The 12462-nt window shown below is 37.4% G+C and overlaps 1 protein-coding gene across 1 annotated transcript; it reads left to right on the forward strand.

Annotated features, from left to right (window-relative positions):
• The first annotated feature begins 4014 nt into the window (after positions 1 to 4014).
• Positions 4015 to 4981, forward strand: LOC132141752 (natural cytotoxicity triggering receptor 2-like). Its single transcript, XM_059551415.1, has 3 exons — positions 4015 to 4326; positions 4404 to 4679; positions 4851 to 4981. The coding sequence occupies exons 1-3, from the start codon at positions 4317 to 4319 to the stop codon at positions 4979 to 4981; spliced, it is 417 nt and encodes a 138-aa protein (XP_059407398.1). The 5' UTR covers positions 4015 to 4316.
• The last annotated feature ends 7481 nt before the right edge of the window (positions 4982 to 12462 follow it).

Genomic DNA, 12462 nt, shown 5'->3' on the forward strand with positions numbered 1-12462 from the left:
GATGTGCATGCCTCTTGTATATCCAAAAATAAACTGTGAATCTGGAGGAGTAAAGCTTTAGCCTAATATTTGATAATTACATGGAATTATTGTACATAAATATGTTTTCGTCATCAAAGCCGACAGTGACAGTGACAGTGACAGTGAGGCAGCGTAGTCGTGGGTCAAAACACCGCTCTTCTGTTCTGATCAAAACATTAAACCGGTTCTCCCCACTCAATGATGCACCCACTGAGAAACCTGATGAAAGTGCCCTAGTAATTGGCGATTCTATTGTACGGAACCTTAACCTGGCTTACACATAACATACTGATATGCTTTTAATATCCAAATCCGTTAAAGGATTTTTAGGCTGCATTAATTAGGTAAACCGGAACCGGGAACACTTCCCATAACACCCTATGTACTTGCTACATCATTAGAAGAATGGCATCTACGCTAATATTTGTCTGTTTCTCTCTTGTTCCGAGGTCACCGTAGCCACCAGATCCAGTCTGTGTCCAGATCAGAGGGTCACTGCAGTCACCCGGATCCAGTACGTATCCAGACCAGATGCTGGATCAGCACCTAGAAAGGACCTCTACATCCCTGAAAGACAGCCGAGACCAGGACAACTAGAGCCCCAGATACAGATCCCCTGTAAAGACCTTGTCTCAGAGGAGCACCAGGACAAGACCACAGGAAACAGATGATTCTTCTGCACAATCTGACTTTGCTGCAGCCTGGAATTGAACTACTGGTTTCGTCTGGTCAGAGGAGAACTGGCCCCCCAACTGAGCCTGGTTTCTCCCAATTTCTTTTTCTCCATTCTGTCACCGATGGAGTTTCGGTTCCTTGCCGCTGTCGCCTCTGGCTTGCTTAGTTGGGGTCACTTCATCTACAGCGATATCGTTGATTTGATTGCAAATAAATGCACAGACACTATTTAACTGAACAGAGATGACATAACTGAATTCAATGATGAACTGCCTTTAACTATCATTTTGCATTATTGACACACTGTTTTCCTAATGAATGTTGTTCAGTTGCTTTGACACAATGTATTTTGTTTAAAGCGCTATATAAATAAAGGTGACTTGACTTGACAAATGAGACTGAGACGTAAGCAGAAAATTGTGAGCAGAAGATAAAGACTAAGCTGCAAATTCAGTAATTCATATCGCGTCTACTGTAAGCATTGAATGTGGCTGTTGATGATCAACAAACTGCTTACTAGTTCTGTAATATCTCAGTTTTGCCTTCAAAATGTTTTATTCAGGTCAAATGAAATACTTAATTCAGGTCAGATATAGATAGCATTATCTGCAAATGTTTTAAGCAGCACCTGGTCAGGAGAACTAGAGACATGTAAACATTAACACATAGTTTGACTCTTTGTAGGAAGATCAGAGACCAGCAGAACCTCTTCACTGACAGCTATAGTGAATCTAATCAGTAAACAGCTGCCATCATGTTCACATCAAAAGGCCAATACAATGCAGATCACCTTAGAATTCATCAATGTTATGTCAGGATGTAGGATCAAGATTATAAACAGATTCTTAAATTTGTAAAACTGGTTTTGCTATTAAGTTCCATAAACTGCAGTCATAATTTATGGTGCATTATAAAATGTCTGCTTGTTAAGCCTTAAAAGTCCAATCGATCAACCCCCTCTGCATCCTTGGAGCATTGTTTTACTTCAGTATTGAACTCTGTGTGATTAAAACACCTAATAAAACTTCCTCAGTAATAGAGGGACTAATAATGAGTCATATTTTTCACACACGGTCAATTCTTAATTTAGAAACTAAAAATTGAATTATTTCACATCAACAATCCATGCAATGAGGTTTATTTTCCTCCCATTTCTCTAAATGTGCATCTATTCAAATGTGAAAGTTTGTGGGCGTCTCGAAATTTGCACAGAGCAGAGAGGAGAAGATGTTCTGTGAGTAATCAATTCAGCTTAGAACTGTTTTCACACAGACCTGTTTTATGTCATCTGACATTTTGCAGTAATAAAGCACAAAGCATATTGATATTTTTTATGGTTTCTTTCAGAGTTTGACAGCAGTAGTTGGTTAAAGGTCACCCTGATGGGCTTGAGAATAGACTTACAATCTCAAGCTACACTGCTAAATGACTCGGTATCAGACAGTGTATCTCCACTAGGTGTCGCTCTTTCAGTGTGATTAATGTGATATTCAGTCAGTGCTGATGGTGGGAGGAGCCAGTAAAGCTGCTCATTACTGATAAAGAGCTGAATAAAGAGGAAGTAACTAAAGCAGACAGATGTAGAGACAGAGAGATTCACACAGAGATCATTCAGCAGAAAGAAGACTGAACTCAACTCACAATGAAGATCCTCCTCATCTTCCTCACTTTCTACCTGATCTCAGGTCAGAGCTTTTCTCTTTCATCACTGCAGTAATGATGCTGTTTTCTGTTCATCATCTTTCTGATCACAGTATCAATCTGATTGACAGCTGCAGTGAGATGCTTTAGCGTCACGGGATATTCTGGAGGAAGTGTTCTGGTGGATTCTGGGAAACTTTGGTTCAGTGGAAATGTTAAATGCATGAATAAATTACCTGAGTGGACAAATATAATGAATAATACGAAACATGACAAATGGATCAATGTTGGAAAATTCACATTGTTTCAAAATAATGAGGGAAACCTCATGATCTACATCAGAGATTTGGAGGAACATGATGCTGGAGGATATTGGATCGGTGTTCTTTACAAGTGGGGTATTGATATGACTTTACATGTAGAAGAAGGTCAGTCATTTTAAGACAAATAATAATAATAATCTGAATCGACTGATGATTTTAAAGCCTTTACAAAAGTAAGATATATATATATATTTTTTTTTATTATGTAAATCACAGATTCATGTTGCAAAGTGTCAAGGAGAGTGATGGTGAATATTGGAGAAAATGCTAGTTTCAGCTGTGAATATTCACAGAATCACATTAATGATCCCAAGATCATATTCAAAGAAGAAAAAGACTCAATTGAGATGATTTACAGCAGATGGAAGAAGAAAGAAAGATTCAGTATTTCTGATGACAAACATAAAAACATCTTCAGTGTGAGAATGACTGCTGTGACACCAGATGATGGAGGAGTTTATTTATGTGGAGTTTGGATCTACAGACAATCATACACTTACTCCATTATTAATACTGTTCATCTACATGTTATGAGTGAGTAGTACAACTACTCATTAAAATATTGTTTATGAAATTGCCTTTTTCTTCAGGTTCATGGTTTTGTTTCAGCTCTTTTCTGCCACTTTGTCAAGATTTGATTTACCTTGTTTGTTTGTTTTTCACCTAAGTTACTGATTTTGTTCACCTTTTGGGTTAATTATCTTATTAATTCTCTTTCTCGGGCATTTATGACCTAATGGTCTTGTAACCTGAAGATAAGCGATTTGATTCTTAGTGCTGGCAGGACATTTAGGTGAAGAGAGTGAATAAAGAGCATTCTGTTTCACACTCACTACCTGCCACTGAGGGACCTTTTGCACAAGAGCAAATGGATGTGTTTGTGTGCGTGCGTTTTCACTTCTCACTGCTGTGTCTGAGTGTGTGTTTTCACTTCTCTCTGCTGTGTGTACTGTGTGTGTGTGTGTGTGTGTGTGTGCTTGTATGGATGAAATTCAGAGCACACATTCATATAGCCAGGTATGTTGTCCCACATGCCTCACTTTCATTGTGTGTGTGTGTGTGTGTTGGTGTGTATTATAAGCCTGGTGTTTCTTGAGATCTTCAATGTTTTCTATTGTTGGGTGTGTATACTCCTGTGTTTCCTGATGTTTTCTAAGTTGTATTTTTTAATTAATGACTCCTCAAATTCCTCAAATTCAAACAAAAAAACTCAAATTTTTTTGTGTGCTTAATAAATCACGACAATGCATGACACTGAGCAGGTTAAATATTATTGTTTATTAGAGGTACCAAATATATAAATGCTTTATAAGAACGATAATTCATGTAGAAATTTTTTTTTCTCAAGTGGCTCCAGTAGTAAGAGATGAAGGAGAATCAGCTGAGATCATCTGTCCTTATGATTCAATCTATAAATCAAAGCCAAAGTCTCTCTGTAAGGGGAAGTGCTCCACTAGAGACAGAAATCCTCTCAGTGAGACTGTGAGAGAAGAGAAAGAGACCAAGACTGGCAGATTGACTCTGAATAATGACGTCACTGCAGGTGTCTTCACTGGGAGCATCACTGGACTGACAGCAGAGGATGCTGGGAAATACTGGTGTGCAGTGACATTAGAAACAGAGCTCAATTATCTTTACACTCATCTGATCGTCATCATGAACGAGGGTGAGGAAGGTTTCTGCATCTGAATATGTGAAACTACGACTGTGTATTAATGTTCTTGTGTCTGTAAACATTTCCAGAGCTGAACTTGACTAAGTATGAAGGAGACGACGTGTCAATCCAGTGCAAACATCAGGATGAAGATCAGAAACGCTTCTGCAAAGCACATGAAGCCTCCATGTGTGTGAAGGATGGAGTTTCATTGGAGACGATCAGAGATGATCGATTCTCTTTCAGTGATGAAGCATCTACTGGAGTCTTTACTGTGAACATCACTGATCTGAGAGAAGAGGATTCTGGGATATACTGGTGTGGAGCTCACATCATCACTAAAGTCAATCTCACTGTTAAAACAGGTAAACTATCTTTAGATGAAAACATCAGATCAACTTTATGTTCATTCATAAGTGTGTCTTATTTGTCGTCGTTTTCTTTTTAATGTTTTGTATGTCTGTATGTTTATGTCTGTACATGCTTATTTCTCTCTCATTAGAGGATAACTGTGTGTGTGTGTGTTTTATTTTCAGATTTCACCTTGTTCAACCTGATTTGTGTTTCTTCAGCTCTGATGCTGATTGGGGGATTCAGTCTGATTATGTGTAAATTAAACCTGAATGAGAACATAGTGTTATATAAAGCAGATAATAATCACTACTAATTGAATCACTGGAATAAAGGACAAAATGCTTTTGTCCAACTGAGGGAAACCCAAAATGTCTTCAAAAGGATGTTTCGTCTCAGGTTTGTTGTGAAAGTAGGGATGAGCTGATCATCAGACAGATGAGACTGGTGAATCCATTCTTCTGCTAAATTATAGTGTCCCATCTGTACAGTTTGTTTATTTCTCCACATTCTGAATACAATTCTGGAGCAGATGCATCTTTTTCATCCTCTGACAAACATCTCTACACCTACCGGAAGGCATGACGTTTCCAGAAGTGTGAAGACTGTCATCCACTGATAATACAACGTTTACTCTGTTTCACTCCGAGTCACCAAACAAGACTCAGATCCTTTGTGATCACAGATCCTCACACCTTACAAATAGTTGTGTTTGTATGTTTAAAAAAATATTTAATATAATATTTATATAATAGACAGTTTGTTTGATTAACATGTTTTCAAACAAATGTGCTAATAATTTCATAAATTAATCCTCTCTAGTGTTTTTAGTAGGTTAAGGAGATTTGCTTGGAAAAGTTCCTCAAGTATTGTCTAAATGTAATGTAAAATGTAATGTATTGTGGCTGAGTGACTGTTTTATCCTGTGACCGTGTGTTAAATATCACCCTACATACTCTCCAGCTTGTGGTTTTCTTTACTGCTGTTTGAGTCATAACCAAGAAACCCTTCAGCCACATTCAGGTGTGAAAAAACAGGAAACTCTTTCTTTAGTACAAATGGACAGAAAAGTTTCCACCCCACAAAAACATAATCAATAGTTGTGTTGTATATTGTATATTTTTACAGAACTGATTTATTATAGCCATCTGAAGTACTCTGATTAGAGAATTTAGAAAAAAATATTTTTTCAAATATTTTCCATACTGTATCTCTGATCCACCGTTTCTCCTTATATAGCACTGCTTGTCCGTTTGAATCAAGTGTCACACACAAATCCTTAAAAGTGAAGCCGAAGCGTTTAAATCACCCCCAGGTGGCTGGACCCAGTAGAGATCACAAGACTCTATTTAATGTCTGCATTGCATCTGCAAGAAGTCTTTTTTAGAGTATTTCCTCCTCTGCAATACATCAATAGTTCATTCCCTATCAGATGTCAAATAGACGTTTAGAAGATGTCTTTAAGATGTTTATGATTTCAAATATATGTACAACTGAGATCATAAAGAATATCAGATGTTTGTCCACAGCAAATGCTTTCCAGAAGAAGCAATCTTTAACAGATATCTTGAGGATGTACCTATGCTATCTGGGCTGAAGTAAGTTCAGATATTATTTTGATTTTAGTTTGTAATGTGATGTTATAAAAACAGGAGTGTGACGTCATGACAGGACATGGCTACACTTCACTCACTACTGCACAGACTCGGGTCCCGAATCAGCAAAAGATGTCAGCGCAACTGATGTCAACTGATTATACTTCAGTATTGTGTCATACTTCTGAGAGAAGCTGAAAAATGAATGCGGAAAAAGGAAGGGTGTAGCTTGTTTTTTTCTACTGCTAACTGATTTGGGTCATGCATGCCTAATGTGCTGGAGTGAGGAGACACAGAGACGTAGGACATTCCAATAATTACAGAACTTTATTTAACAGAACACCAGGAAAGAACACATAGCACTGAGGTAATACAAATGCCGGACCCTGGATATGGAAAAACGCAGGACTAAAATAGGAGACAAACTCAGACATCGGAGGATTCCTTCCCTCCAGCTCAGTCCTGTGATGCCTCGGAGGTCCACAGGAGGATAGTAACTGGTCCCCATCCAAAACAGAGAGTTGAGCGTTGTGTCATCTAGCGCCGTACACTCGGCAAGCCCGCAGACGTGCATACTCCACCAATGGGAGATCTCTGCGGGCTAGGGCGGAAAATCAAGGGGAGAAACAGGAAAACAGGAAAACCAAAAAACAGAAGAAGAAAAAAAACGAGGAGAAAGGGTACCGCTTATTTTTTGTTTCGGCCCGGATTTCTGTCACGCATCCCTACTGTGCTGGAACGAGGAGAGGTGGAGAGGTAGGAATTTCCAATAATTACAGAACTTTATTGAACAGAGCACCAGAAAAAGCACATGTAGCACTGGAGTTAGACAAACAATTCTGGACCCTGGATATGGAAAATGGGAACAGGACCAGGAAAACCATATAAAGACTTGGGCAGGGAAAGCACAATGGGCAAAAAAAAAAAAAACACAAGACAAGGGAAAATAGGACTGACAGATGGATGTAGTAAAGAAGGATTTCATTCACAACAACACTGACAGTTAGGTAGCTGTGTTTAAGGATGCTATGGTCAGGCCCAAGCCATCAAACTCACGTCATCAGAGATGGTCCGTCATTTCAGAGGGGAGGTTGGTGCCTTCTCAAAAATAAAACAAAGGCATTTTTTTTTATTAACAAAATATGAGATTAATCTGTTTATAACTATTTCGTTTTTTCTGAGGTAACTGTCAAACAGTAACACCAGAAGTGAATCTCCTTGAGTTCATTGAGTTGTAATAGAGCCATAAATATCGGAGCATCTAAAAAAACTAACTTGATCGAGACTGTACACATAAAATGCATTGTGATATTTAGCTGTCCTTTAAAGCTTTGTGCTTTTGCACTGGGGTCCACACAATCCTGATTACACCACTCATTCATTTGTCTGTGTTTGCAGTTTATTATGTCTATTATAATCCATTTATTGTATGCTGAATCCACAGTTGCCTTTTGAAGAGAAGCACCAATCGGACACAGATTTCAGCTGATGAAGGCTCTAATAATCTGAGGAGTATTTTCATTATGTTACATTGTTTTAACATTTTATTTTAAGATTACTTTAGGAAAACATAGTATGTTTTCTTAGACCACTTACATGTGTATTTTACTTTCGGCCACTAATGAAAGGTTTAAATAATGTTGGAACATTTACATGAATGTCATATTAAGGTACATTGCTATCACTAAACTCTACATTTATTGGTTTCACTAAAATTAGCTTTATGTGGTTCAATAGTAATTGATAGAAAACTTTTTTTGTCATTCTGGTTTGATTCATAGCAAAATTTTACACATCTCCTGTGTGTTTAAAAAGAAAGGATAATGAACTTTTGCTAATGGTATGATAGTGTTCATTAAGAAAACAGACAAACTCAAGTTCCATCAATTAACTTTTTGTGTTTGTTTTGTTGATCTGTCATCAGTGATTTTGAAGTCTGTTTGACAGCTGCTGTCTGTGGTGCTGAATCAATTTAAATATATCATATATGTTTTAAGCATTAAAAAAGGTCCAAATATCAGTAAGATCTGGTCTGTTTGCTACTAAAAAAAGTGTTTAATTTTTCATACAACTGATAAAAGTATTAAAACAAATCAGATGTATTAAAATTTTAAGGTATTTCTGGTAGGGCTCTAGATGACAACACTGAACTTACATATACAGTTTACTCTCGCCTTCTAGTGGAAGATTTATTAAATTCAATTAAATTAAATTCAAGTTTATTTGTATAGCGCTTTTTACAATACAAATCGTTACAAAGCAACTTTACAGAAAATTACGTTTCTACAATATTTAGTAGTAGCTTATAAGTGGTGACTGTCAGTTTGTGCACGTATGACATGATTTTTCAGAAAAATTAATACAAGATGTAGTCAGCCAGACGATGAACATTATTAACAGCAATTATTATATGATGCAGTCACACTTGTAGCAATATTTGTTAGTTCTGTTTGTTGATTCAGGGTTAGCATCATCTGGGGTCCTCTGAGGGTCAGCATCATCTCTTCTCAGGTGTTCTGGATCCAGACTGGAGCTTGTGTAAATCCTAGTTACCACGAGATGAAGATCCAGAAGAAACAGAGAAACAAATAGAGACATCATTAGCATAGCTGCTGTTGAACAAAGTAAAATTAATTAGTTTAACCCAAGCTAAAGAATAAGAATGCGCATTTGATCAGACGCAACTACACTCACAATTTAAGAGATACATTATTCGAATGCTTGGCGAAAGAGATGTGTTTTTAATCTAGATTTAAACAGAGAGAGTGTGTCTGAACCCCGAACATTATCAAGAAGACTATTCCAGAGTTTGGGAGCCAAATGTGAAAAAGCTCTACCTCCTTTAGTGGACTTTGCTATCCTAGGAACTACCAAAAGTCCCGCTTTTTGTGAACTTATGGAGCGTGATGGATTGTAACGTGGTAGAAGGCTAGTTAGGTACGCAGGAGCTAAACCATTTAGGGCCTTATAGGTAAGTAATGATCATTTGTAACTGATACGTAACTTAATAGGTAGCTAGTGCAGAGACTGTAAAATTGGGGTAATATGATCATATTATTATGCATTTTTTGGAAGGGTTGCCTTGGTAAAATTCGCATTCTAGGGGCTAAATATCACGTTATTTGTATTGGGGTTGATTCAAACCGTGGACATGAAAAACAATCGCAGACTTGGCAACACTGGTTCAGGTGGAGCGGCAGTTACTACACAGAGCCGTAGTCTACCGACAACTAACACAAAATCGTTTTCAAAATCGACAAAGAATCGCCTGCGATTTTAACATCGATTTTGTGTAGATTGTCAGTGTATTACGGCTTGGTGTAAATGCCAACCAGTGTTGCCAAGTCTGTGGTTGTTTTTCATGTCCGCGGGTCGAAGCGACCCCAATACAAATAACGTGATATTTAGACCCTAAAATGCGAATTTTACCAAGGCAACCCTGCTAAAAAAACTTATATTTTAACCCCGGGAAGCTTGTTTATTGAAGAAGCAGGACAACCACCTAGAAGTGCATTACAATAGTCCAGTCCAGTCTGAATGCATGAACTAGCTTTTCTTCATCAGAAACAGATAACATCTTTCGTAGCTTGGCAAAGTTTCTAAGATGGAAGAATGCAGTTTTTGTAACATGGGAAATATGATTTTCAAAAGACAAGTTGCCGTCTAATATAACACCCAGATTTTTGACTGTAGAGGAAGTAACAGTACATCCTTCTAGTTGCAGATTGTAATCTACAAGATTCTGTGTACTGTTTTTTGGTCCAATATTTAATATCTCTGTCTTTTACGTATTTAATAGGAGAAAATTATTGATCATCCAATCTTTTACATTGGGTATAATCAGCATAACAGTGGAAGCTAATTCCGTATTTTCTAATAATATTACCAAGGGGCAACATGTATATTGAAAATAGAAGGGGACCTAGGACGGATCCTTGTGGCACTCCATATTTTACTGGTGATAAATGAGATGACTCCCCATTTAAATAAACAAAATGGTAGCGATCGGACAGGATCTAAACCATCTTAGAGCCTGCCCTTGAATACCTGTATAGTTTTGTAATCGATCTATGAGTATGTCATGATCTATGGTGTCGAACTCAGCACTAAGATCAAGTAAAACTAGAAATGAGATGCAGCCTTGATCTGACGCAAGAAGCAGGTCATTTGTAATTTTAACAAGTGCAGTTTCTGTGCTATGGTGGGGCCTGAAACCTGACTGAAATTCTTTATACAGATCATTTTTTTGCAGGAAGGAGCTCAATTGAGCAGACACAACTTTTTCTAAAATTTTAGACATAAATGGAAGATTTGAAATAGGCCTATAATTTGCCAGTTCACTAGGATCTAGTTTTGGTTTCTTAATAAGAGGCTTAATAACCGCCAACTTGAATGGCTTTGGGACGTGACCTAAAGATAATGACGAGTTAATGATATTGAGAAGCGGTTCTTCGGCTACAGGTAACAACTCTTTCAGTAATTTAGTGGGTACAGGATCTAATAAACATGTTGTTGGTTTAGATACAGTGATAAGTTTATTTAGCTCTTCCTGTCCTATATTTGTAAAGCACTGCAGTTTATCTTTGGGTGCGATGGATGAAACTGAAGTGTTAGACGCTGTAGAATCTACATTCGCTATTGTATTTCTAATGTTATCTATTTTATCAGTGAATAAATTCATAAAGTCATTATTATTAAATGTTGATGGAATATTTGAATCAGGTGGCATCTGGTAATTTGTTAATTTAGCCACTGTGCTAAATAAAAACCTTGGATTGTTTTGGTTATTTTCAATGAGTTTGTGGATATGCTCTGCCCTAGCAGTTTTTAGAGCCTGTCTATAGCTGGACATACTGTTTTTCCATGCAATTCTAAATACTTCCAAGTTAGTTTTTCTCCATTTGCGTTCAAGACTACGAGTTACTTTCTTGAGAGAGTGAGTATTACTGTTATACCATGGCACAGTACTTTTTTCTCTAACCTTTTTCAATTTGATGGGGGTAACAGCTTCTAATGTATTAGAGAAAATAGTGCCCATGTTGTCAGTGATTTCATCTAATTCATGTGTATTTTTGGGTACAAATAGCTGTTGAGATAGATCAGGCAAGTTATTTGCGAATCTGTCTTTGGTGGCTGGAACAATAGTTCTGCCCAGACGGTAATGCTGAGACATATAGTTAATATCAGTGATATGCAGCATGCACGATACAAGGAAATGGTCTGTAACATCATCACATTGAGGTACGATATCTATATCAGTAAGATCGATTCCATGCGATATAATTAAATCTAGTGTATGATTAAAATGATGAGTGGGCCCGGAGACATTTTGCTTGACTCCAAAAGAGTTTATTAGGTCAGTAAACGCAAGTCCTCATGCATCATTTGTATTATCAACGTGAATATTAAAATCTCCCATGATTAGCTCCTTATCAACTGTAACTAGAAGGTCTGAGAGGAAATCTGCAAATTCTTTTAGGAATTCTGTATACGGCCCTGGTGGTCTATACACAGTAGCCAGAGCAAGAGATACATTAGACTTCTTTTGCATGTCTGACAGTGTAACATTTAGCAGAAGTATTTCAAAAGAGTTAAACCTGTATCCTGTTTTCTGGGTAACATTGAGAATATCACTATTTATTGTTGCAACACCTCCGCCACGACCAGTCTGACGGGGCTCATGCTTATAACAGTAGTTTGGTGGAGTAGACTCATTTAGACCAAAATAATCATTTGGTTTTAGCCAGGTTTCAGTCAAGCAGAGTACATCAAAACTATTTTCTGTGATCATTTCATTTACAATAACTGCTTTGGGTGTGAGTGATCTAATATTTATGAGCCCCAACTTAAAAAATAGTTTTTGTTCATTTACTTTACATGTTTCTGGTTTAATCACGATAATATTTTTTCTAGATCCTACATTAAATTTATATTTTGACCTCACTATTCGGGGAACAGACACAGTCTTAATAGTTTTTTCAGCGCAAGTACTTTTATCATTTAAGCGGGTGGAACAAAAGTCATCATAATAGTTATTTGAGAATTGTCTTACTAGTCACATGGAGCGAAGTGTCCTGGAGATGTTGTCAGAGAGCAGCTCAGCTCCGACTCTGCTGGGGTGCAAACCATCAGCGCGAAACAGCCTAGGACGCTCCCAGAAAAGATTCCAGTTATTAACAAATAGCAGTTTCTGTTCTTTACA

This window comes from Carassius carassius, chromosome 6, assembly GCF_963082965.1.
Source record: "Carassius carassius chromosome 6, fCarCar2.1, whole genome shotgun sequence".
NCBI classification, from domain to species: domain Eukaryota; kingdom Metazoa; phylum Chordata; class Actinopteri; order Cypriniformes; family Cyprinidae; genus Carassius; species Carassius carassius.

Bases quoted from the DNA above. Each gene is read 5' to 3' on its own strand.
- LOC132141752 (XM_059551415.1), top strand. The intron at 4,680-4,850 runs GTAAACTATCTT...TTTTATTTTCAG, and splicing joins CAATCTCACTGTTAAAACAG to ATTTCACCTTGTTCAACCTG.